We start from the raw sequence: 27,188 nt of genomic DNA on the forward strand, positions 1-27,188 counted from the left end.
ATCTGTCGACCCTATTTAACGTAATGGGAGGAGTTTACAGGGTTTTCTCACGGAGACCACGCCAAAGGTTGCCCTCAACACAAGCCACGGCTCTTCCTTCTTTCCTACGAGGGGCCCCTGAAGGAAGGGAAGAAAAGGGCCTCGGTCTATCGCCTCATAGGGCCCTACAAGAACCGCCCCATGTTGCTAAGGGCCTTTATGACAGGAAGGAGGGCGAAGGGAAGGAGGGAAGGGCGGCAAGCGGCACTCACTCTGCCACACCAGGCTCTTCAATCCCCGCTCCCCGCTCGCAGTAGCTGCCGCCGGCGCCATCTTGCTTCCACTACCGCTGTTGCTGCTGCCGCCGACGTGACGGAAAAAAATTCCGCACTCGAGGAAGAGAGGGCCATTCACGCCCTGTTTGCCGCCTCCTCAGGCTACGCCCCCTCCACTGCAAGCCACTCCCCGCCCACTTCGCCGCGACGCCCCGCCCACTGCTCCTCCTCCTCCTCCTCAGGCTACGCGACGTCCCCTTCGACGCAGACCACTTCGCTGCGACGCCCCTGCCCATCCATCTCAGGCCACGCCCCTCTATCACAGGCCACGCCCTCGCACACTCTTCATCCTCGAGCCACGCCATGCCCTCAGCATTGACGCCCCACTCCGCTCCGCCCCCTCCTCAGGCCACATCCCGCCCCTGACCATTTCGCTACGACGCCCCGCCCACTCTTCCTCATGCCACACCTCTGCGCTTCAGACCCCGCCCCATTCACTCATCCTCAGGCCGCGCCCCTCTCTTAACATCTCCGCTCCGCTCCCCTTCTCAGGCCACGCCCCACCTAGACCATTCCGCTGCGACGCCCCGCCCAGTCCCCATCAGGCCACGCCCCTTACTCCCGTCCTCCTCATGCCACGCCCCGCCCCAGACCATTCCGCTGTGACGCCCCGCCTCCATCTCCAGGCCGCGCCTCCTCCACTTCAGGCCACGCCTTACTCACGCCACTTCTCCTCAGACCGCGCCCCGCCCCCAGCATTGATTATCCGCCCCGCTACCGCCTCCTCAAGCCAGGCCCCGCCCCCTCCGCTGCAGACCATTCCTCCTCAGGCCGCGCCCCCCCGCCCGGCAGGCTTTCCTCAGGCCGCTGCCTTGTCTTTCTGAGGGAGGCGTGGCCTGACGGTTGAGCACTGCGCAGGCACTTTGTCTTCTGCGCCTGAGGAACACGAGCGGGAGTTTCTCAGAGGGCAAGGCGGGTTGTCAGTCACGCCCAGCCCTCCTGCGGCTGTTGCTTTTTTCCCAGGGGCGGGCTTTGCTGCCGCATTGAAACCCACCAGTCAAGATTAAGCTCTGGCCTGTCTGGCCACTGCCCCTTACAACTGAGGGTGCCAACCCCAAATGGGAGCCCCTTAGACTAGCGTATATGTGATATATGCTTGTACAAATGCATAATGTTGTGTGTGAACTACAACTCACATCATGCCTAAGGTAAAGAAAAGGTTTCCCCGGACATTAAGTCCAGTCATGTCTGACTCTGGGGGTTGGTGCTCATCTCCGAAGAGCAGGCGTTGTCCGTAGACACCTCCAAGGTCATGTGGCCAGCATGACTGCATGGAGCGCCGTTACCTTCCCACTGGAGCAGTACTTATTGATCTACTCACATTGGCATGTTTTCAAACTGCTAGGTTGGCAGAAGCTGGAGCTAACAGCGGGCGTTCACTCCGCTCCCGGGATTTGAACCTGCGACCTTTCGGTCTGCAAGTTCAGCAGCTCAGTGCTTTAACACACTTCGGCACCGGGGCTCCCCACATCATGCCTGGTTAACCCCAAAAAAACTCCATCAGTACTTAAAGTGTTATGTTGGGCAAGTTTGGACTAAATGCATCATTGCTGTGATTCAGTCTGCTCTCTGGCTGTAGGGTAAACTGGAACTCCCACTATGGTGAGTCAGTTCCCTCAAACCCCTCCAGTAGGTAGAGTTAGTCATGAGGGTTCGGTGTGCCAGGTTTGGAGCAGATCCATGATGGGTGGAGGTCCCAGTTGCTATATTTGTGGGTGAACTACAATTCCCAGAAAGGAAGGTCAGTTCCCTCCAAACCCCCTCCTCCAGTAATCAAATTTCCCCTCTGGTAATAAAATTTTGGCATATCAGGTTGTGAGCCTAGTTTGGCCTGGCCGCTTTCTATCTAGGGGAATCCTTTGTTGGCCAGGTCAAATACAGTAGAGTCTCACTTATCCAACATAAATGGGCTGGCAGAACGTTGGATAAGCGAATATGTTGGATAATAAGGAGGGATTAAGGAAAAGCCTATTAAACATCAAAATAGGTTGTGATTTTACAAATTAAGCATCAAAACATCATGTTATACAACAAATTTGAGAGAAAAGGTAGTTCAATATGCAGTAATGCTATGTAGTAATTACTGTATATATGAATTTAGCACCAAAATATCACGATGTATTGAAAACATTGACTACAAAAATGTGTTCGATAATCCAGAACACTGGATAAGCGAGTGTTGGATAAGTGAGACTCTACTGTAGCACTGAATAGCCTTACAGCTTCAAAGGCTGGCTGTTTCCTACCTCGAGGATTCCTTAGTTGGCCAGCTTGACCAGCACTTTCTCCTTACTTTGTTACTTCATTTCCCCCAGCTGAGACAGCAGCGCAGGAGGCCCAGAAGGACCATGGCGGCCGCAACCCAGACCACCACCACCATGGGCTTGGGCTCAGCAAGAGGAGGAGAAGGAGTAGGCCCCACTGAGGGCCCTCCCACCTTGGGCCTCTCCTCAGCCTCTTCCTCATCCTCCTTGGCCCTTGTGTCGGTGTCATGGTGTAGCAGCATGAGGAGGCGGAGGAGGAGTAGGCCCCGCTGAGGTCAGTAGGAACAGAATGCTGTATAGAAGCCATTAGACTTTCAAGGTAGAAACAGAGACACAATTAGACTCTCAGACCAGAGAGATGCTTTGGATTTTGGACTGTTGATTATAAGAAAGATGCCCTGTGTTACCTACACAGAGAAGCTACTTCAAATCTTATCTGTAACTGGATTGATATGCAAAGTACCTGTATGCTGAATACATGAAGTTTGTGAGTAAACCAACTATGCTACTTTTAAAGAAGTCTGATTATTTTTGTCTCTTGAGAGCATGATTTAAAGGCAAATATATTTTAAGGGAAAGTAGATGTTTTGGGGCAACTGAAATAACACTTCTGAAACTCTGCTATATATGTGTGTGTGTTTGTTTTGTGCATTGGCATAGCTTTGTCCCTAACAGTTCAAAGAGATACCTAGGTATATCAGTTGTAACAGCTGAGAGACCTAATTGCCTTGCATGAATGCCATTTTCCCAAAAGCTTATGGCATCATTTCCCCAAAAGGTTGTGACTTCTAACAATGCCTTTCTAAAGATCATAAAATATCCAAAAGATCATGGAGATCTCCATTTTCCAAAAATAGAATCCTGTGAAATGTGGTTTGGTGAGGCACTTGCACTCTTTGGCAGAGAAGGCTATTATACATGAGAACAGTTTAGGATTTGTTTTCAGCATCTCCATGGGTAGAACTTGTGATTAAAAAATAATTTTGATGTTAGCTGACTGTTTGGACAAGCATTTCTACCTGAGAGTTGTGAACAGAAGCAAACTGTAGTCACCTTTCATCAGTTAAAATAAAAGTTGAAAGGTTCTTGTTTTCTTTTAATGAAAGGGGAACATAATCCCCATCTGATTTTACAATTTCACATTCCACAGAACAGAAGAATAGTAGACTATTCTTCAGAGCCTGGAAACAACAAGTGACAAGCAGGGTCTTGTTTTATTGTCATCATCTCTGTCTTGTTACTTTTGGGAGTAACAGGATCACATCATTTTGAAATTCATTTTCAAAACTAAAGTAACTAATAGGAAGATGGTTTCATTATGTGATGGGATATTGTTGCATAGTAGCATTACTTGTTGCATTTGAAATGACTTTGAAAGAAAACCTGAGCATGTTTTATGCCATTTGGGTACAACTTCTATCATATGCATTCCCCAAAGGTAAGGAAAAAAATAACTGGAAAGTAACAAAAAATGTATGGGATTAAACCTGAAGAGTGCTTTCAGTTATCGGTCTCTTTGTTTATGCGTATATATGACTTAGTGGGACCTGTGTATATTCAGATACAAAGAATGCTGGGAATTTCTCCCTTTTCATTAATTTCACAAAATACTAAATATGTTGAACAAAATCAGCCCTGATGAAAAGCATATTAAGGTAGCATTGACAGTCCTTTCCACCTAATTAAATCAAATGGAAATGTATTCTGCATTATGCCAAAATTAGACTCCAACCATTACCGGCTCTTTGTGACCAGAGGAGGAGCCACAGAATTCTATGCTCTCACTGCCTTCAAGACCTAACTGATAACTTTTGGGAGGGTCATGATTTCTACCTCTAGATGTTGACCATATTATTATTTCATAACCAAATTGGTGACTAAAATCAAGCTTGCAGAATGATTGGTAGGAGATGTAAACATTTTGTATTTTCTGGACTACTTCTCATCAGCATTAAAATGGTGAGTACTTACTTTATTTGATGCTTTATTTATATTTGTTACCTGGCGAATGGCTAAATTCTACCTGACATTTGTTCGAATCCTACTTAGTTTTAAATATTGTTTTTCTTTTAGCCTTTTGGGTAGCTTTAGAGAAATGTCTACTTAAAACAGTGAAGATTATAAAGTTTAGTGGAATGTGATGTCCTGCAATAAATTAATTCCCTCATATTATTATTAAGCCATTCTTTGCTCTACTTGTATAATGTCTTCAGTGTAATATTGGAATACATATAGTTCAATCCACAATTGATTTGCTTAGTTAGACAGAAATATATTTTGCCTTTCGACTAATGAAATTTAATTTCTCTTCCCAAAAATCTCTTATTTCTGAGAATACTGCTTACTTAGTAGCAGAAGAATGAGAGAAACTTGGCCCAGTAATTTCAAGTACATTTGCTTCAGGATTTAAACATATTTCATAGTATGTCTTCAGTTGTGATTCACCATGTGACTAATACATTTTCTGAAACCGAAGCATAGACCAAGCACTCCGTTTGTTAATCCCAACTAGAATAGAACAATTCAATTAACATAATGGATATAGGGTGGCTGATACATTCTTGATTTATTGGCCATCCTTTCATTCAGTGGGTCTATTCTGACTGAGTTATCGCTGTGTGTCTTCAAGTCCTTTCTAACCTCTGGTTACTTTAAGTTATGGTTAGCTTGGTTTTCTTGGTGAGGTTTGTTCAAAGACAGTTGCCTTCCTGTGAGTCTGAGGGTGCTTCTACACAGACAGTCTAATGCAGTTCAAGCCAACTCAAGGGTGGCTGTCCATAAAATGTGCACTGTAGTGCAGATCATGCCAGAAATAGCACATCAAAAACTCACCAGAAAATCCAGAATAAGCTAGATAATGTGCTGTAACTGACTTGAGTATATCCCATGCAAAACTCTAATCTGAGTCCAAAAAATGTGGAGCGCATGTCAGGACACCCCTAGTGCGGAAGTACTTTTAAAAACACCAAAATACAGCCAGAAACTAAACAATTATTCCCCTGGGAAAGGAAAACACATCATTATTTTGGGAGCTCTTGCTTTCTGCCCCTTTGTTCCCATTTCCTGTGCCTTGGCACAGTCCAGTGCTAATCCCAAACAAACATAGATATGCACACCATCGCATCTTAGAGGACTACGGAAGAAAAAAAGAACAAGTTGTTTACCTGTAACTGTGTTTCTTCATATTATGCAGTTCCTGGGTTTGGTTCTGATTCGCAATCAGTGGATATTGTGGCCACCATCTCAACCTCGAGCCAGTTCTTGGGGTGTTAGTGTAGGCACTGCACAGCAAAACTGGTTCATTTTAATCTATTTCCAAATTGCATTATAGTACCTGTGTAAAAGCACTCTTAAGTGTGACTAGCTCAAAGACACCCAGTGTGTTTCTGTAGTTGTACAAGGATTCAAATCCCATTGTTCACTCAAACACTTCACTGACTTCTAGCTAAATTCAACTCTAGTTGGAGATAATAAATTTAAACCAGAAGGTTTTGAATACTACATTTGAATGTTTTACTCTGATATTGCTGTAATTGCTTTTACTCTGATTTTTCTGTAAAAGGCAGCCACATTCACATTAAAAAGTACATCATAGTGATTGAAAGAACATCATAATAGTTTGGATATTCCGCAATAAGGACATGCAGATTTTAAAAACTGAATTTATAGGTGTATGGGGACCAAATGTCCACTGAAACCCATGGGATTTACCATTTATCCAAGTAATGTTTGAAATTGTTATGCCTATCCATCAACAACTGGAAGATTTCCCTTCTAGATCAATTCACTGTCTGAGGAAGGAGAGCTGATCTAGTAATATGATCTGCATTCCTACACCAAACCCATTAATAGCTCTGTAGCTGCTGTACACATCTCTACACATTTAACAAGCCAAAATAAAACAATATATAAAGTGGTACTTATTCACACTTTTGTTTAAGGAAATAGTTGTCTTGTCGCATTTATAATGCTAAGGTCTGGCTAAAGTCAGGATGAAGGACTAAATCTAATGGAGCAAATAGCTTAATATTCTATTATTAGAAACAGAAACTAACAAGATATCTCCATATGATCCATTTCTCATTGTGTTATTAACATTTTAAATCTTTTTTTACAGGTTATTTCCGCTAACACAGGTAAAACCTGAAAGGTATTTCCTTCTGCATTTTTTATTTTAATTGCTCTTTTAATCCATAAATATATTGTTGTAATTATTTTTTAAAGTAGCCAAGTTATATTCATGGCATCTGATGCATACAACGAAAACAACAACAGTTCCTTAAAGGTAATTCCAGTACCAAAAAATGAAAAGAAAAACATTCCTTTGGATATGGCTATTTCAAAAAGTTTTGGGATCCAGTTTTACAATTATTTGAATGAACATTCAAATATTAAAATTGTGTTCTGCTATAATTAATTATGTAGTGATTTTTTTTAAAAACGCAATTGAAAAAAAAATTAATTGAAAAATTGAATTATGTTCTTTTCATATTCAATTTTGTATATATTTCTCCTGCTTTTAACTACTCTTAAATTCAGGATTACAGATAAAAATATTGGTGGGACAAAATATGATCTGATCTTTATTCTTCAAGCATATCATAAAGCTACTTAATGCTTATACAGTATTTCTTGGGTTTGCGCTTTCCTCTTTATGAGTTTTTTGTCACAATTCTATGCACATTTGTCTAGGATAAACCTCAATGGATAAAGCTTTTCTCTGCACAGGCATTCATGGAATTGTACTGGAAGGATAAAATCAAATTTCAGTGACAAAACCTCTGTTTCTCATAGCAAACCTTGGTTGCTTATTTTGCATGCTTTGTCTTGTGACTGGTCACTGGAAGGCAAAGACAATCTTAATTTGCAAGTTGCTGAAGACTGCTGACGAATACATCTTTGGTAATCCTTCCCTCTGTTGTGTGAGTAAAAAAAATTGGTTTATCACATGGAATACATATTCCCCTTAATGGCTACTTTGACCATGAGACCTACAGGTATGCTTCAAGGAGAGTGAGTATTATTACCATTGTTATAATATAGCTTGGCTGCAGGGTAAGATACTTATATCTAAAAGCACATCTATGCATTTACAGAAATGATCATATAATAAACCTTTAAGATTGTCATTACCCTCCTCAAAGAATACAGCAATTTTCAATGTGACCCTGAAAAATTGGCATTAAGAGATTCCAAATCTGTTCCAAAACAATTCCCTGAGTGGAGTAAACTGTGACTTAAATGGTTGGTGATGTACCTTCCATCTTCTTAGTTCTCTATTTTTTTTCAGGTTTCACTATATCTGTATATGATGTGACATCAACAAGTCTCTACATCCGATGGTCCAAATTTCCAGGAGCTTTTTCTTATAGAGTAATGGCATCACCTATGAACATAGTGGGCCATTCGTTGGTGGCTTATTTCACTGATGTTACCATTGTAGGCACTTTAACATCACTGACTCCTGACACAGTCTACACAGTAAAGGTGGAAGCCATTGACATCAATGGTGTTTTACTGGCCGAAGCCCATACTATGCAGTTAACAGGTTAGTAGGAAGTGGTTTGCACAATGAGTTAATTGTTGTTTTTAAAAAATATATAATCCCTATGAAAAGATGTCTTCAGACTCGTGTTAATGGTTTCTGTGGAATCTCTGGACACTTTCTGGCCTTTTTAGGGTCAAGGCAATGATGGATTGTGGATTTAGATTTCCAGTTCTCAATTTGGGATCCAGATCAACCCAATTTGGATGCAGATATGACTCCCCAAATTGGTCTCTGAACTGAATTTGAGCCTCCAGGCACAGCTCTAAGAGTCTTCTTATTTAATGAACATGTAAAGCATCAGGAAAAGCAAGTCCATAAATAATTTCTGAAATAAAATGAACTAAAATATTCCATGCATTAAATTCCAAGTCTTTACTTGGGCAATGTCTATATATTTAATCTGAATAGAGACAGAAATTTCAAATCTGGCCTCAATTTAAGAAAAAATGAGAAATCTCCATTACTATGCCTCCTATTTCTGAATAATCCCTAGCTATAATATCTGCTTTGCAGGCTGACTAACCCGGAATGAATGAAAGAATGTTTTGGCACACTACAATGGAAATATTGTTCAAAAACAGCTCATCTTGCTTGTAGAAGAAGAGCTGATCTATTACTGCCAAAATCTCTGAAAACCTGTTTTTGTTTTTTATGAAATTGCTAGCAGTGTTTCAAAGTACAGACTTACACTCTGTATGCCCTTGTATAATTATACTTTTAAAGTAATATCATTGTATTATTGTCAGGCCACATCTACGGTATCCCTGTAAGATCTTTCTCCTCCCACGAGTCTCTTTTATAAAGCTTTACTACATTATTCTCAAACTTCTCAAAGCGGAAGCATTTTATCTTAATTAAAACTGACGTTCTGTTCAATTAATTCACTCTTATGCATTTATGCAATTGAGGCAGACTTTTGGAAAGATGCAGGATGGTTACCAAATGCTAAAGGTCTGATTTGCTACATTGGGAAGTAAGTAAATTGATACACATTACCATTGGGAGGAACATTTAACCACTAGGTACAGAGAATGAAGTATCTTAACTGCACCACAGGTTTTACACATAGAAAGATTTATTGTAATGGGGTAGGAATCAAAATTGCCTTGCTTGAGTATGCCTGCCTCCCATTATTGCTGGGTGAGTCTAGTGTGGACAAATATATTGATGCAGAGTGTCCTATGCGGGGAGCAAATCAGCTAAACTCACAGATTTCAGAAATGCTCTTTGAACTGGCAGGTCACTTAGGAGCTGGCTTTACTCCCATTTTGTCACTGATGGCCAGAACAGGCAGATGGAAATGTAACTGTCTCTTAACTGAGCAAAATAGAGCCCAGTATTGCTTACTTTGACTGGCAGTGGCTAAGATCTGAGGCAGAGGTCATTCCCTATCAGTTGCTATTTGATCCCTTGTGGCTAGAGAGAGAGATACTAGAAATTGTTACTGATACTTTCTTCATGCAATACATATGTTCTTCCATTGAGTTATGTTTTCATGGTCTGGCAGAACAAACCCTTGAGGTTCCAAATAGCAGCTGATAGATAAATGTTTCAATGATGTTGTTCTTCTTTAGAGCCTTCTTTGGAGGCTTTTAAATAGAGCCTGGATGGCCATCTGTCAGGGGTGCTTTGAATGTGATTTTCCTTCTTCTTGACAAGGGGTTGGAGTGGATGGCCCATGACATCTCTTCAAACTCTGATTCTATTCTTCTTCTACATTTATCTTTTAACTGGGGGGAATGTGCTGAGACATATTAAGGAAACACTTGTTTTCCAAACCAGATTTTGGCGATATTTGATGCATGACTTACACTATGCATACATGGACTGTATTGTGGAGTAGAACAATCTTAAGATCTGCATGTTACATTAACATGACAATCTAGCCTACAGTTATTATATTTAGCTTGTACAGGCAGTCCCCAGGTTATGTAGGTTTGTTCTTAAGTTGAATTTGTAAGTCAGAACATGTACATGTTTAAGTTTAATTTCAGTCACATACACACACAGTCTTTGGATAGCATAGGAAAGAATTAACATCCCATGTGGTTTTTTGTTTTGTTTTTTGCTGCCCCTGTTCAGAAGATTTCACTGCATGTTATGTCCCTATGATAATTGGATTTTGAAAAAAGTGGCTTCCTGTGGAAACAAGGATTGGTGATCCAGCTTTAGTTTAGACACCTTTTCTCCATGATAACTCTTTCTGGAGTAAATTTATCTTCGAAGAGGTAGATTTCTCTCACTTCTTGTCTCACTATGAGTAGTTTGTAAGTCAGACATTTGTAACACTGGCATTGCCTGTATATAGAAGAAGTGCACCATCTAGTGCCATTTGTTTGTCATATCCCAACACATAGTTTTTTTAAACCTGCACTTAGTGCACTTTATTTCATGTGTGCCACTGGAAAGTAAAAAAAAAAAGAAAAAAAGGGGGGGGCTTAATTTACTGACTTGACAACCAAGGCACACCTGAAAAAATATGGGTTACAGAAGGAGAAATTTATGAATTACACTGATCGACACACCTTTTGGTGCCTCAAATGTTAACCCTGTTTCTGAGTATATTTTACCTGCTGATTCTAAAAATAGCACCAGTTTCCCCCATCAGTTCTAGTTTTTGAGATTCAGAAGATATGCCACATACCAGTTGCTATTTGCTCACCTACAGAAAGCCATGATATTAATGTCTAAGGAACTGGAGCTGATCTGGTCTCTCCAAAGCCATTTTCTGAACCCATAACCCCAGGAACAGGCCTAAAAACCAAAACAACACATGCACACACACACACAACATTTTTTGTTGGACTATGTCATTATTGCTCTTGCTAACTTCCGTTAAGTCAGCTTTGACTTATAAAATTAGAGAGACCTCCGATTCAATCTGTTCTCATCAGCCCTGCTCAAATCTTGCAGAATCTAGGCTGTGGTTTCTCAGCTGAATCTATCCATCTTCCTCATTTCTTCATGAGTTTTACTTTACCAAGCATTACTGTTTTTTAGTGAGTCATGCCATCTCATGATATTTTAATCACAGTCTCTGTATAGTCATCTTCGCTTCTAGAACAAATTCAGGCTTGATTTGCTTTAAGACCCATTGATTTAGGGGTTTGTTTGTTTTTAGCAGTCCACGTTATCCATAGATTTCTCCCCAGCATCATCAATGCAATCATTTCTGATCCACTTGCCAACTGAAAACTATTCTGTTTCTCCATATCCTGTCCTGACTGTAGTCTTTTGTCCTGAGTATAGATTGAAAAAACATAGGCTGATTTTGTTTTGAAATTGTTTGGTGCACTCCATTATCCAACGTATGTGTGCAGTATGATCCCTACTGTCTTTCCTTTCCTGAACCCAGCTTGGTCATATGGCATATGCATACTCCTTAACTGGCATCCTCTTTTCTTCTAGGATTCTTTTCCTATTTTATTTACTGAACTAACACTGTTACAATAACTATGAGCACTTACATATGATACATCCGATTCCTCCTCTTACCAAACAGTATCAGATTCCTTTGTTTAATCACTAAGGATCAAACTAGAGAAGATGCCATCCAAACAAATCATAACTGTATAAATGGCTTTTAAAAAGGACATATATATGCAGAACCTCTGCTTTAAGTATGACCTAGTGCAGTTGTATCAAAGAAAGCTTTTATTTGAATATCAAAAGCAAGTGGGACCTGGGATTGTGGTGAAGGGAGAAAGAGATGAAGTTTCCACCTCCCTTATCTTTAAGGAGGCAGCCTACTACAGTAGTTTAAAAAACTATTCACATTTTAGTTAATTGTGTGGATTATGTCTTGACTACACTTGCTCATTTATTTCATTCCACCCAACAAGCTACTTCCAAACAGAGGAGATTGAGAGCACTCTGATGTCTATGTTCAGTAGCAAAATATAGGAAGAAATCCCCTTTCATCTGCTTTTCATTTAAATCTGAGCAAGCCTGTGATTGAGGTCTAATGGAGCTAAGATCCCCTCAGCACTGTTGAGAGTACAAAACTGAAAGACTCTCCTTTTTAAACTGTGGAATTAATGCAGTTTGTCACTACATTTAACTACCATGGCTTTATTTTATGGATTTCTGGTATTTGCAGCTCCCATGATTCCATAGCATTGAACCATGGCAAACTACATTAATTCTACAGTGTAGGTACCCCCTTAGATCTGACCAGTAGCTCAGTTGGTACAGTGAGTTGTTGAGTGAGAGTTCACATGGCTAGACAACTAATATATGACAGAACATGCAAAGTTCTTACATACCTAGCAGTGTTTTCTTTCACTTTAAGCTGCTATAGTGTTAAAATTTCACATTTACTGCCATGGTTTCATCCAGTGGGATCTTGAAATATGAAATTTAGAAAGTGGTATTTAGAATTCTTACAGGAATTTAACATCCTACCAAATTATTACGTTTTTTTATGTTGGTTATCCTTTGCAATGTACATGTATTTTATGGTGTTGTATTTTAATTTTGTTCCATTGGGCTTGGTCCCCATGTAATCCTCCCCGAGTCCTTTTGAGGAGATGGGGTGGGATATAAGAATAAAGGTGTTGTTGTTGTTGTTAATTTAAGGATTTCAAAGATTGCAGCCATGGCAGTTTAAGTGGAATCACAATACTATACATTATGATCCCTATACTCATGATTTCATTTATTCATGTCCAACAAAATATGTCATCTCTGGGCATTTTCTAAGTTCTCCAGCCTGTCTCTATGGTATTTCTGGGCCAGCAGTCATTTCAATAGAATTTACTATTATTTACAGTTTTGCATTTTCACACAAAGTCCAGGAATGTTTCCTTGTGAAGACATGGGTTGTACTGTAATGATGTAATGTGGAAAAAACCCCTGTACAAGACTTCACATGTACCTAACATAATCAGGATGAATGCAGGTTTTGAAAACAGTAAACTTCCTATCACATTTTAAAGGAAAGTTGCACCATATGAAACAGAGTGAAGCGGAAAGCCATCAAATCAGTACTTCCTGGGTTCATTTATTCAAAACAATCCACCACATTCAGCAGTTCAAAGTCATGCCCTTGAATGCGGGCATATTTCCCTATTCTGAAATAATTGTGATTCCTTTTCTTTTCTTTTTTTTTCAAAGCTCCTGAGATTCCTACTATTGAACAAGCCTATTCAAAGCTGAGTAACAGTATCACAGCAGAATGGGCATCAGTCCCAGGGGCATCTAGTTACCTGCTGACAGCACAGGACGGAGAGTCCTTCATTGAAACAATAGTCACTGGTTCACCAGGCACTGTGACAGGGCTGAAGGCTGCTACGCTGTACAAAATCACCATCCAATCTATAAATGCTGGAGGAAGAAGCCAGCTGTCACTTTCTAAGAAGGCCAAAACAGGTATTTTTTAAATTTTATTTTTGCTACTACATATGCTACAGTTGCAACTGTTTTAACATCCTTCCTCAGTCGATTTAAATTTAACTCCTAATCTTCAAATGGAGAAAGAAATTTATTTCATTAAAGTAATAACAGGCATGTTCATCATTTTAGGACTCTTCTTCTGCCCATAGGATATTTTCCTCCTGAACTTTAAATCCCAGAATGTTCCAGGTCAGCATGGCCACGATGGCAGCCCAAAAGTAAATTATATAAGCTAAGCTCTACTGGAACTTCACATTTTTGGTTGGATCTACATTGCCAAAAAATGCAGTTTGAATTGCAATATATCAGCCATCCTCAAACTGGGCGCTCCAGCTGTTTGGGCCTCCAACTCCCAAAAGCTCTAGCCATCTTCTTCAATGGTCATGTATTCTGAGAGTTGGAGGCCCAAACAGCTGGAGGGCCCAGTTTAAGCATCCCTTTATTATATGGCCAAATGGTCCCATATAATGCGCTTCACTGCAATTCAAACTGCATTATATGTCAGTGTAGATCCAGCCCTAAACACACATGGTCACCACCAAGTGGATCTGAACTGGAATTAACTACCATAGGAATGTGTTGTAGTCAGACAAGTTCAAAGAGGATAGTAAATTCAAGAAGATGTATAGTATTTTCTAGGACAGTAATTTGGGTGTTTTAGTTTTAGATTTAAACTTCGATCCCCAGAATGATAAGGGATTCTGGGAGCTGAGTCCAAAACACCGGAAAACCAAAGTTTGCAAAACACTGCTGCAGGATCTCAGGCCCCTTCTACATTGACTGCCATATAATCCAGATACTCCACATTATCTGCTTTGAACTGGATTCTATGAGTTACATTGCCATATAATCCAGTTCAAAGCAGATAATCTGGATTTTATATGGCAGTATAGAAAGGGCCTCGGGCAGTATGCCTCTAAATACCAATTACTTGAGAACATAATCCAGAGGGGGCCTGTTGTTATCATCTGATTTTCCAATAGACATTTGGTTGTAGCAATGTATATATGCATACATCATTCAGAAATATGGACAACTGTTTTTATGCTTGAGCACAAAACACCAAATGAAAAATAATCTCAGTATTGCTAACGCACAACTCGCCTGAACTTTCCCATGTCCACAGACATAATATCCTATTATTACATGTCTCATTTTTGCACTTTCACAGTACTTGCTGCACCCATCCTGGCAGCAAATTCCCCAAGTCATGACAGCATAGTAGTGAGCTGGAGAGCTGTATATATGGCTGTTGGGTTCTTCATTTCTATCATGAGAGCAGATGGTTTGGGTGGCATGTTGAAAGAAAACACTACCAACGACTCCTTGATATTTTCAAGCCTAGACCCAGGAACTCTTTATACCATCAAGGCACATGCTTGGGATGCTAATGGAATACCCGGGGATGACTCCACCTACAACCAAAGAACAAGTAAGGAGCAATCTGGAAAGCAAAACAAGGAATATACAGGTCTAAATAAGATCTAAATGAGTGCATCTATTATAGCCATTTGAGACTAATTTGACTACATGGCTCCATCTTGTGGAATCCGGATATATCCTTTTTGTTTAGTGCCAAACGTAGACTTCTTTAACGCAGTACGTGAACAACTGTAGAGTTTTCTACATAGAATCCTACGTATCTCATGAAAGTACATATGACAAGATTCCATAGAATGGAGCCAGCAAAGCTAAAGTGGTTTCAAAATAATATAATGTAGTGTGAATACACCCTATGATAAAATGTTCTAATTTACTGCACATTGACTTTAAAGTGAGAAGTGTCTGAATGGCTGCTTTGTTTTAAATGTCACTGAGTAGTTAGATAACTAGAGAAATGAAAATATTATGCACCTACATTCTTAAAATCTATCATTAAACCATGTATGCGAAACAAAAAGTAATACTAGAAGTATAAACACACACATGTGGTTTGAATTTAAAATGTTGTTCAGCCACATTTCTACTCATTTCCTTTTGATATGTCTTTTTTCCTTCCATTATAGGACCTCGTGCACCAGGAGATGTCCAAGTGGTTTTTGACAGCGGAGCTTTGAGAGCAACTGTTTCTTGCATGCCATCCGAGGGGGCTTCCAGATACGCCATTGCAGCCTTCAGTGCCCTCTCCAAACTCAACTGTAATACAACATTCACTTCTTGCACTATCCTGTCACTTGAATGTGGGACGGAATATTTCCTGTCTGTGGTAGCTAGTAATGAAGCTGGCTCCAGCTTGCCCACAGACACAATGGCTTTCAAAACAGGTAAAAGCTCTATTAAATGAACAATGTGAAGAAGCACAGGCGTTTGAATTTTGCCAACTAATTATAATAGGGGACATAAATTGTAAAACAAATATTAATGTAGAATGAAAAATAAAGTAAATGATAGATATGGGATTTGTAAAATAATACTAAGAGGCTGCATCTGGTGCTTTAATGAAAACCCAATGATATTGGGATATGGCCATACCTCTAACATCACCCAAACAGTGGAAGGTACAGGAATAATAGTGGTGGAAGTACTACCATTTAAGTTTCTCACTTCTGACTTTAATGTGAAGATATAAATTGCCAAAATACTTTGAAGTCACCAGATGCCATCTAATTTTTGACATTAAGCATGATCAGACCTGTTTACTACTTGAATGGGATAATATCAAGGAATACTAAGCCTATATTTCAGATGAAAGAGTTTGCAAACCTCCTCTGAGTGTTACATGCCTTAGATAACCCTATGAAATTAATGGGGTCCTCATAATCAGTGCTGACCATGCTTAGCTTACATACTTATATTTAAACGCCCTTAGACAAATATCTGTGCTTATGAACAATGCTGTTGTATTCACTGGCACTGCTGTCTCTGGAAGACATTGATGCATCTTCAGTACAAATGGATGGCCAATTCTCTCACACCAGAAGCAACTGATGTGAAAAAAAGCACAAATGGACTCAGTGAGATCAGCTATCCTACAGAAGCACAGCAAATCCACAAAAATACATCAATATCTTGTTGCTTGGAATTTTAAAATATTGGAATACGCAGAGCTTGGAAATGACTCACTGAACAAGCTACATACTTACAATTAAATTATTTTTCTTAAAAAAATAACCAAAGGCATTAACAATCTACATTATAATCATAAATGGCCAGTAATGATTGCACTCATTTTGCCTTGTAACTTCTTATATCAGTTTATAGGTACGGGGAAGGATGCCTTGCCCAATGGTGGATGGGGAAATCAGATGAGACTGCTTGTTACTGCCTCTTCTTTGGATGCTGATGTGACAATGTGGATGTCATAGGCCAGCAAAACATTAAAAATAAAACACTAAAAAATGACTATAGTAAAGGCTAAAAGAAACTATTTTCTTATTATACTGAAATATGTTATTTTAAAAAATTATTCAGCAGGAACCAGTCACGGGTGGGGGCAGAGCTCAGAATAACTTTACTGCATTATATTTAGAAAGTAATTTCCCAAACTTTGGAAAAAAATTTTTTGCTGAAAAACTGTCTTTGCAGTCCCTTGTGCTCCAGAAAGTATAACAATTGAAGAAGATGAGCCTGGAAGCCTAGAAGTCTCCTGGTCAGATGTTGACCTCAGTGATTACTATGTGGTCTTTGTGAAAAGTGATGATGGCTTGGAGGTGCACTGCAACACATCACATACCCAGTGCCACTTCCAATCTGACTGTGGTTTCACCTATTTCATTAGTGTCTTTGCCTACAACAAGGCAGGGCAGAGCCCCTTAGGGGACATATTTAACTATACTACAGGTAAGAATATTTATTTAATCACAATCATTTGGTTGATCTATGCTAGAATTAGACAAAATTGGTTATCAACTTCCAAAATAAGGCCCGTAGGCCAGATGTGGCCCACCCTAAACTTTAGATTGAGGGTCACCCTAAGACTGAAATGACTTGAAGGCATACAATAATAATCCTAATTAACTTGACTATCTCATCAGCCAAAGGCTGCCCCCCATTTACAATTGAAACACTGATAAGTGTATGTTGGTTAAAATTGTTATTTCAAATATTCTATTGCTCTTTTGTGGTTTTTTTGCACTACAAATAAGATATGTGCAGTGTGCACAGGAATTTGTTCATGCTTTTTTCAAACTATAGTCCTGGCCCCCCAACAATCTGAAGGAGTGTGAACTGTTCCTCTGCTTAATAAGATTCCTGCTGTACATAATAAAATAGGTATACAAGAGATCTCATGATCTAAGAAGAGCTCCAGCTGCACTTGGAAGCCAAGGAGAAGAAATAAAGTTAGCAATTAGAAATGATGTCCTGTTATTACATAATCCCTTGCTACGTTGACATCTGTAATAGGGTCATCTGTATAGGTAGTGAGGAAGTGCTGCTAAGAGCTGATCAAGAGATTCTTTGCCCTGTTAAACTGTTATAAAAGTCCCCAGAGAAAGGATCCTAGTGCCCACTGCCCAGCGCTTTTAGAGAAATGCATAAGGGAGCATTTATTCTGATAATACTCTCCAATATCTCATAATAAACTCTTTCCTTTTTCTCCCCCTAGCACCTTGCTGCCCCAGTGATTTTAACCCAGTGTTTGTGTCAAGCGACACAATTCAAATTGTCTGGCCTCCTGTCCGTGGTGCTGAAATGTACGAAACCAAAGCTGTTGACTGGACGAATGAACTCTTGTGCAATGACACTGCCACAATATGCACCTTGTCTGCGCTGCAGTGCAACACTCAATACAATATAACTGTCTATTCTTTCAGTGAAATCCGAGGCAGCAACACATCATGTGCATCAAAACCTGTGGCAACTGGTATGACTTTAGTTTAAAGTCCATTGAGCAATTTTCCCTAATACAGAATCTAATACAGCACACATGAGCTCCCAATGTTTTCCTAATATGGAACCTGTCTTGTTTTCCTAATGTTTCTTGGAAGTTGATACTTTTCCCCAAAGATAAATTACTACTATCTTAGTATGTTGGAAATATCGAAGCAGCAGATTTTACAGCAAATAAGAACCAATCCAAAGAAAATTATGCACATTTACTGCCTAACAGCTTTTCTATATGGTGATTGACCCGATGCTGTTACTGATCTGGAGCAGTTCAGACAGATTGACGACTACGGTGCTCTTCTATTTTAAAACATTTTTGCGTAGGATTTTTTTTTTTTACTAGATGTCCCCCTGACAGGGAGTGTCTTAAGGGTGGTCATAGCAAGGATCATGGGCTCATTATGTTTGGTACAGCATTTTCTCTTCTTTTCAAAACCATTTTAGGCTGTAGGTTGCTGGCCAGGAATTTATCTGGTTATAGCTTCTCACTGGTGTTACTTTAAAAGATGGCAGAGATCTGGCATCAGATGATGCATGTATATCATGAAGCAGTGCAGCCACTCCCCATAACATTCCCATATTATCAGAGAATGAATGTCGTGATGCATCCATCTGTTTTTCCAGGTGATGATTGGAAGAAAATAACCTGATGTGTCACTGCTCACCACTCTTGCTCGTTGACAACATAGAAGTGCCCATATTGTTGCTTACAACTGAGGGTTTTTTGAGATTTAGACCGTTGCATGGTTGAAACAAAACTCTGACCTACACAATGAACATAACAGGGAGTTCTGATGGCACAAGTCCAACTGACAGAATTCACAAACAGGATATTAGCCTACGCCTTTTCATTGTGCAACAGGATGGTACTTATTTCTGAAGTAAATTGGTTTTTTGTACAATACTAATAGAAACAAATTCGTTTATTCCTGAACTTGTTCATGACATTTATTCCATTTACTTTTAAAAAATTAAGTTTGACAGTGAGTTCCAAACCCGCATTGTGCTAAGTACACTAACAGAGGACTTTCTCTGCTGTAATTTCTCCCACAGCTCTTTTCAAAACCCAAATATTTACAAGACCTCAAAATGTTGAGGGCATTTGGGGGGGGGGGGGGGGTAGGAATTATTTTCTCTTCCAATGAAAGAATTTTTTCAAAGACTATCACTGTTGGACTATAGTTCATTTTGGTTTAATTACTTGCACGTTTCAGGAATATAAAATATGTGAACATAAATTTAAAAAGCAGCATACTTAATAACTGAAGCAATACCCATGGGTTCCTCAGACCCGTATGCCCAGGGTCTAAAATTCCTGTACATTCTTACTTGTAATTTAAATATCACTGAGCCCACTTATGAATAAAACTTGTACTTGAAATTGTTATGTTTCCATATTTTGGAAGGACCTAGAATGGATGCTGTATAAATATAGGCATATTGCAGTTAATTGTGAAATAGGCACTGTATAAAGTATGTTAGGGTTTTTAAAAAATGATTCTAATAGTCTTCAGTAACATTTGTAGAATGGGGAATCTTAACAGGGAGTCATCTCAGACACAGAATGTCATAATGTTCTGTTGCTGGTCTATTAACACAATAGAAACATCAAAACTAAGTGTACCATTAAAATGTACCTTATTTATTTCAGCTCCATGTCGTCCAGAAATCCTAAGTGTATCTAAGGATGCCATTTCGGTAATTAGTGTATACTGGCATGCCAATAATGATGAAGCGGCATATACAGTCACTGCAAAAGGAGCAGCAGGAAAATGGCACTGTGAAAGCTCTGGAAGTTCATGTACTATTCGTAATCTCCCGTGTGGGTCTTCATTTTCTGTCAGTGTTGTAGCAAGGACAGAAGCAGGGCAGAGCTTGCCCAGTTACAGTGTCCCCTTAGAAACTGGTAAGTTGCAAATTATTAGATGCTGTTCAACATTTAGGTATCACTCCCATTTAATCACAGAATCATAGTTGGAAGAGACCTTATGGGCCATCCAGTCCAACCCCTGCCAAGCAGGAAAATGGCATTCAAAGCACCCCCAACAGATGGCCATCCAGTCTCTATTTAAAAGCCTCCAAAGGAGCCTCCACCACACAGAGTTCCACTGCTGAACAGCTCTCACAGTGAAGAAATTCTTCCTAATGTTCAGGTGGAATCTCCTTTCCTTTAGTTTAAAGCCGTTGTTCTGTGTCCTAGTCTCCAGGGAAGCAGAAAACAAGCTTGCTCCCTCCTCCCAGTACAACCCTCATATCTGTAGGGTATACATTTAACTGTGAACCCTACAGAAACTAATGATTTCCGGCATAAGCACATACTAGGGAATCATATTGGAGGACCTAAAAATACTTTGCGAGAACACCTCTAGATTTTCCAGTTCAAATTTATGGTAAACTTCCAATGAGAGCATTGCGTGGAATCATGCTGGAGGATCTAGAAAATGCCGAGAACCTTTGGAATGAAATCATGGGTACCAGTCCCACAGACAGGGGAACACGCTATCTTTATTTTTGCCTATGATACTATTTTTATTTATTCTTTGTCCTGCATTTCTTCCAAGACAGGCAGTTCACAATAGGTACCGTTCTATAAGGAAGTTATTTGGGGAAGGGGGCATTTACAAATAACAATATACACAAGTAAGATTGTTACAAGTCTCAAGTTACTAATTTTTAAAATGTCTGGGAGAAATGTCTTTGCTTAGTTCCAAACAGGTATAAGTATAAAATTAATGTTTTGGGAGCAAGCATTCCAAAAACATGGCCACAACTGGAATACCTTCTCATGGGCATCGAAAAGGTGGCTTATGGTAATGAACAAAATGGTGTGTATTGGTGCCCCCATCCTCCCTATTTGTTGGCTGGATAGAGTTGAAAATCCTGTCATATCACATCAGCAATGAAAAGGAAAACATCAGTCTTTCCCAGGAACTGTTTTAGAAAATGGAACTTTTAGTTTCCAATATACCAAAGGAATTCATACTGTGATTTGGTAAATACGGCACATATTTACTTGTATGAAAGACAGCTAAAGTGCTAGCTGATTGATTCAGTTAGAGAGAACTGAACCACTAGGAAACTGGACTGGGCCAAGCGACAAGAACAGAATATTGTAGATATCTCATCATATTTGTAACTTCATTTAAAAAATAGTACTGGTAATTAAAATCGGATGTTGTTCTTAGCTTGTAAATGCTGAATCTAAGTTAAACCTCAGCACATTTTACTTCTTTTACAAGACTAGCTGTTCCCCTTGATGATTTTAGGTGGTCATCTATAGGACACAGTATATTTCGGGAGATAAAATGAGAATGGCAAATATTACATAAATTATTGGTAGTCAGTGCAAAATTATGTATGAATGAAAGTCTGATGTTTCTTTTAGGTGTTGAAAAATCATTCAAATATTTCTGCTAACATGCTAAAATATTTTAAGAAGGGAGATCTTTATCGTCTGAAAAACGAAACAGAAAGAACCATATTTTTCTTCTTTTCAGCTCCTTGCTGCCCAGCTGATCTTACAGTAACCCAAGTGACACAGTCTGTAACAAACATCAGTTGGTCTTCTGGGATTGGTGCAACAACACACATAACAACTTTGGAAACACACACAGGATTTGCCAGGTGCCACACGCTCCAGAGGTACTGCCTCCTGGGATGCATTACGTGTGGAACCAACTACAGCGTGTCTGTCCAAGCAATTAGTGAAACAGGTTTAATATCAAATTGCACATATGGAGGATTTTCATCAAGTAAGTACATGGAAAACAGCTTTAAAATAAAAGTAAATGTACAGTATTTCTCCAAAGTGTTCATTTTTTGAAATTTATATTTATTGTACTCGAGTCTAAAGCCCTTAAGTTGAATTAAGCTAAAACAAGAATTTCTAACCATTGTCCACCCCCACCCCCAAATATCCCTTACAAGCATTTGGAATTGCCAGAGTTAGACAGAGCAAATTGAAGTACCTGTATTCTACTTCCTAATCCCAGTTCCAGGTGCTCAAACTCCTCTGGAAAATATTTGGATAGTGAGGCGGGAGCATTCAATGGGATTATTTCTCTCAATCATTCTCTCGATCTGAGCATCTGTGTTTCATGAGCTGATAAATAGAAGTTGTATTCAACAAATTACAATTAAAAAATTGTACTATTTACCGTATATACTTCAGTATAAGCCGACCCGAATATAAGCCGAGGCACCTAATTTTACCACAAAAAACTGGGATAACTTATTGACTCGAGTATAAGCCGAGGGTGGGAAATGCAGCAGCTATGGGTAAATTTCAAAATAAAAATAGATACCAATATAATTTCATTTTGTTAATCGAGGCATCAGTAGGTTAAATATTTTTGTATATTTACCGTATTTCAAAGAAAAACAATAAACTAGCTCTATAAGTGGAAAAGTAGGGGCAACAAAAACAATATGGTATCAACAATAATCTAATAATAATAATAATAATAATAATAATAATAATAATAATAATAAACTTCATTTGGATCCCACCCTATCTCCCCATGGGGACTCAGGCCGGCTTCCAACATAGTAACAGGCAAACATTCAATGCTTATATAAATAATGCAGAGCTAGATATAGATCTATAATTATAGATACTAATTTCACATATGCATTTCCCCCTGAAACGTTTGCAAATCCCTGTGTGTGTGCATTTCCCCTACAATATTTGCAAGCCATATATCTATCTAGACATGTCTATATATATTTGTGTGTTCATTTCCCCCCTGTAATATTTGCAAGCCCTATATATAGGTAGGTAAGAATATATTCATATCTATCCAGACATCTCTTTATATAGATATTTGCAGATACACAGGTACATGGATCTATATGTATAAAGGATTTGCAAAGACCTGCAAACATGTGAGGGCAAATTCATATATAAAACTAATGTATATATATACACATATAAAGGTACATAGAGATGGCAAAAGCTTGCAAAAGAAAACACACTGGTAGGGAGAAGAAATAGATCACATATTGCAAGCAATAGCCTGCTGGCTCTGTTTCTGGCCTTGACCCTGACCCGATTATAAATGGAGGAGGCTTTTTCAGCTCATAAATAAGGGCTGAAAAACTTGGCTTATCTTCGAGTATATACGGTAATCTATGGCTCCTAGGTTTTTAAGGCAAGCTAAAATTGGAGCATTTTAAGTAGAGACTCATTGATCAAAATCTAGCCATACATTTACTCCAATGTAAACTATCTATAAACAAATCTTGCCAACAGAATTCTGTGAGATACACTTTAGAATCATCATGAAGTCAGATATGGCCTAAAGGCACACAACAAACTACAGCAGGGGTGCACAAGAGTGGCCCTCCACATACATTGGACTACAGTTCCGACCATCCCTCATATCATTGATTTTGAAAGGAAAGGCTGATAGAATGTGTAGGTAATAAACATCTGAAGGAGCACAGCTGTAATACTGCTTCTGAATGTCCAAGATTAGCTCTTCAGACAGAGATAGGAAGCTGAAACTTAACCCAGATACCAAGACCTATTAAATAACCTCAACACTGTTGTAGAACCTTATTCATGTATTTAATTCATTCCTTATTCATGTATTCTTTTTACTGGGTCGCTTCAGCTACCTCTATGATTATAGAGACCTTTAAATGCTCATGACTGTGGATTATTGTGTTCCTCCAAGTGGTTTCCAACTTGTAGCAACCCTGTAATTGAGTTTTCTTGGCAAGGTATTTTCAGGGGGTTGCCATTATTTTCCTCTGATGTCATGTGTGATTTGCCCAGGCACCCAGAAAATCTCCAAGCAGTGATTCAAACTATCATCTGTGAGTTCTAGTCCAACACTTAAAAGAACATTGGTTCTTTGTTGTCTGTGAGCTGAGAAAACTCACCATTTCTTAGATAGCTGCTCTAACAGCATAACAAAGAAAGCTCATGTCATCAAGATCACTCGAATTGACCTTATACTGGCTAGGTGCTCTCTATGCAGAATGGGATACAGCAAAGCTGCATTTTTCCTTCCCAGGTGCTTGCTGTCCTTCTGGGGTACAACTATACAGACTGGGCAACAATGGCATACGAATACATTGGCATACCTCTGAAGGCTCAATAAACTATAGCACTGCTCTTTATGGTTCAAAAGGCAATTTCACCTGTACGCCTAACACAGACCTGACCTACTGCGATATCACTGAGATACCTTGTGGAGATGTCTATACAGTTGTGGTGTCACCAGTAACTGATGAAGGATCAAGAGTTGCATTTTGTCCTAAGAAGATATATTCAGGTAAAGGCCATGTTGTAAGCCGCCTTGGGTCTAACTGGAGAAAGGTGGCCGGGAGGGGGGGGGGGGATGCCTTAATAAATGGAGAATCTGATGGAAATGGAAAATTTGTGTGAAGCTGAGCAATGTAGAGTGGAAAACAGTAACGTAGCAACTTTTTAGGCTACTGTTCCTCACTGAGGGCCACCTAAAATGAATTATTATATAGATGTTGCCAAAAATGCCTTCCACTTGCTGTATCTTATGCCATTCCTATGCCACTGTGAACTATTTTTGGTGATGGCTACATTGTGAGCCATATAAAAGAAATAAATTGCAATCCCTAAATGCCTATTCTGTTATATTTATTAGTTTACTATATGCTGCAAAAGTATGTGGACATTTTCATGAATATGAACTGTATAAAGCAGCAAAATGTTTATTATACGGCTGCATTTATTGCTCAAGCAAGTGATTCCTACAACACAAGACAAGTGGAATTCAAGACATAGCCTTGTCAGTCTGGAATATCAGCATGCAAAGGGATCATGTAGCACCTTAAGAGACTGAGAAAAGGAACTTTCTCTGCATAGTGATTTTGTGGGTGGATGGTTGGTTAATATCTTCAGTAGTCTAGTAATGCTAAGGTCCAACATCTGCCTATGAAGATACATCTGAATATAGTTTCTGATTTTGTTTACAACTAGTACAAATCACAGAATTGCTATGGTTGTAGGTCCATCTATTTTTAAACTCACGTTTTTGAGCCAGCACTTTTAAATTTTAGCAATTTGCATTTAAACACTGGTTTCAGTGTTCAAAACTACCTATCCAGAACCATTACTTATTTTTTAAAATAATGATCTCTCTATATAAATATTTCCTGAATAAACAATATTCCAAACTTCCAACTTTTAAATACTCATCATTGCATGTTCATTTTCTAGTGACCTGTTCTGGAAGTTCAGTAGGAATGGGTAAGTAAACTTGGATAAGTGTCTTTCTAAATAAGTTATATTCTAAGATAACGCCTCTTTTAAACAATCACTTAGGCATTTATAATAAGAAAATTCAAATTTTACCAAGATACTTTACGATTTTGTAAAAAAAAAAGTGTATCACTATCAAGGTGCTTATTACCATCTTACACAAAGCCCAATAAAAGCTACACAAATTAAATAACTGTAATCTATTCTCCTAGACATCTTGACAGCCCCATGATGTAACCTATTTGTTCAAGCCTGCTATCTGCAATCTGATGGCAGCTTTCAGATAGTTTTAGAAAAGCTGAAGGGAAACAAAGTTAACATATTATAAACCTAAACTGGAATAAAACGATTAGATATCTATGAAAAAATAGCTCTTAGGCATAAAAACAAAAATTACTCCAGTGTGAACAGCAAGCAAAATTAATTCAAAATCTTTGTTTGGTGAGGTGGGCATCAATTGTTCTTTCTTACAAACCACACTAAATCAGGGCTCAACTTTCAAACGTACTATATTATCATACTGGGTTTCTATTTTATAGACAGAAAACAGATTCAGCAGAAACAACTGGGATATTCAGCCTGCTTTCCATCACTTAGTCAAGCTAATCCCAACAGATCTTGGATGAGGATGTTCTCAGCATGATAAGAGTAAAATTTTATTTTGCAAGCAAAGGAACTATGAACCCTCATTTAATCCATATGGAATCAAAATGAACCACACTAAATAGCTGGTCACTCAAGCCTTAAATTATTGAACTGAACCTACTTTTTTATAATTCCTTAGTGATTTACAGAGGAAGGAGAACTGCAGATCACCACCACGGACTTCTGGAAAAAACAGACTGAAGCAAGTTGGTAAGAATATACCGGTATTAATATTTCAATCATTTTTGTTGGGACAAGCGTTTAATGCTCTTGTATTACCTTTCAGTTCCATTGGATGCTATATCAACTTTGCTTCTTCAAGCGTCGCAATTTCTCTATAACTGCTGTGGCGGTCACCAGTCAATTACATTGTACAGATTAAAACACATACACCTATCTTGTTACCTTGCAAATTAAACAGTAACTTTTACTGTTTCCATACCATGACATCTGGCCCATGTGTTTGTACTGACTCTTATAAAATGTAATAGTCAGATCTATAGTATCTACAGATATTACAGCAGTAAAAAAATGTTATTTGCCTGTAGCAAATGAGTATAATTTTTAAGCTGCTGCATAATAACCACAATAGTTTTAACCTCTTCCACCAAGTGAGCCAATTCTGAGAGCCTTTTCTTAATATAATGAAGGGGCCAAAATGTTGAATGTAAATAAAAATACCAGACATCACAAAATGGCCAAAATCCACCTCGTTTCCTGGAGGATAGGCAACTTATTTTCACTCTCCTTAGCTGCATATCCAATACCTTGATGAGCATCAGTGAACTGAAAATATGGTATTTACTAAACAGTATGGAAAAGTTTACTGAAGTATGTGCCTCTTATAACACCATTAGGAGGTTGACCTACCAAATGTGTATACTAGAGGGAATCTACTCTTTGAACTGGCAATTACTATTTATGAAAAACAAGCCACAAATGACTTTTTT

At 39.0% G+C, this 27,188-nt stretch overlaps 2 protein-coding genes across 3 annotated transcripts in view; one reads left to right on the forward strand and one right to left on the reverse strand.

Annotated features, from left to right (window-relative positions):
* stxbp3 (syntaxin binding protein 3) overlaps positions 1-441 on the reverse strand; it is a 45,370-nt gene extending 44,929 nt beyond the window's left edge. The window contains exon 1 of one of the 2 annotated variants that reach the window (XM_008115041.3): positions 252-441. In XM_008115041.3, coding sequence (XP_008113248.2) covers positions 252-312 — 61 coding nt within the window. In that variant the 5' untranslated portion in view covers positions 313-441. The remainder of the gene's footprint in view (positions 1-251) is intronic. The other variant, XM_003223598.4, reaches the window with a different exon arrangement.
* Positions 442-3,130: 2,689 nt separating this feature from the next.
* Positions 3,131-26,995, forward strand: fndc7 (fibronectin type III domain containing 7). The gene is made up of 12 exons (XM_008115057.3): positions 3,131-6,728; positions 7,869-8,126; positions 13,242-13,496; positions 14,692-14,952; positions 15,527-15,784; positions 17,046-17,300; positions 18,067-18,324; positions 19,999-20,253; positions 21,845-22,099; positions 24,368-24,628; positions 25,552-25,581; positions 26,378-26,995. Exons 2-12 carry the CDS (start codon positions 7,955-7,957, stop codon positions 26,437-26,439), a joined length of 2,322 nt encoding a protein of 773 aa, XP_008113264.3. The 5' UTR covers positions 3,131-6,728; positions 7,869-7,954; the 3' UTR covers positions 26,440-26,995.
* Positions 26,996-27,188: the final 193 nt, after the last annotated feature.

Source organism: Anolis carolinensis, chromosome 4, assembly GCF_035594765.1.
Source record: "Anolis carolinensis isolate JA03-04 chromosome 4, rAnoCar3.1.pri, whole genome shotgun sequence".
Classification (NCBI taxonomy): domain Eukaryota; kingdom Metazoa; phylum Chordata; class Lepidosauria; order Squamata; family Dactyloidae; genus Anolis; species Anolis carolinensis.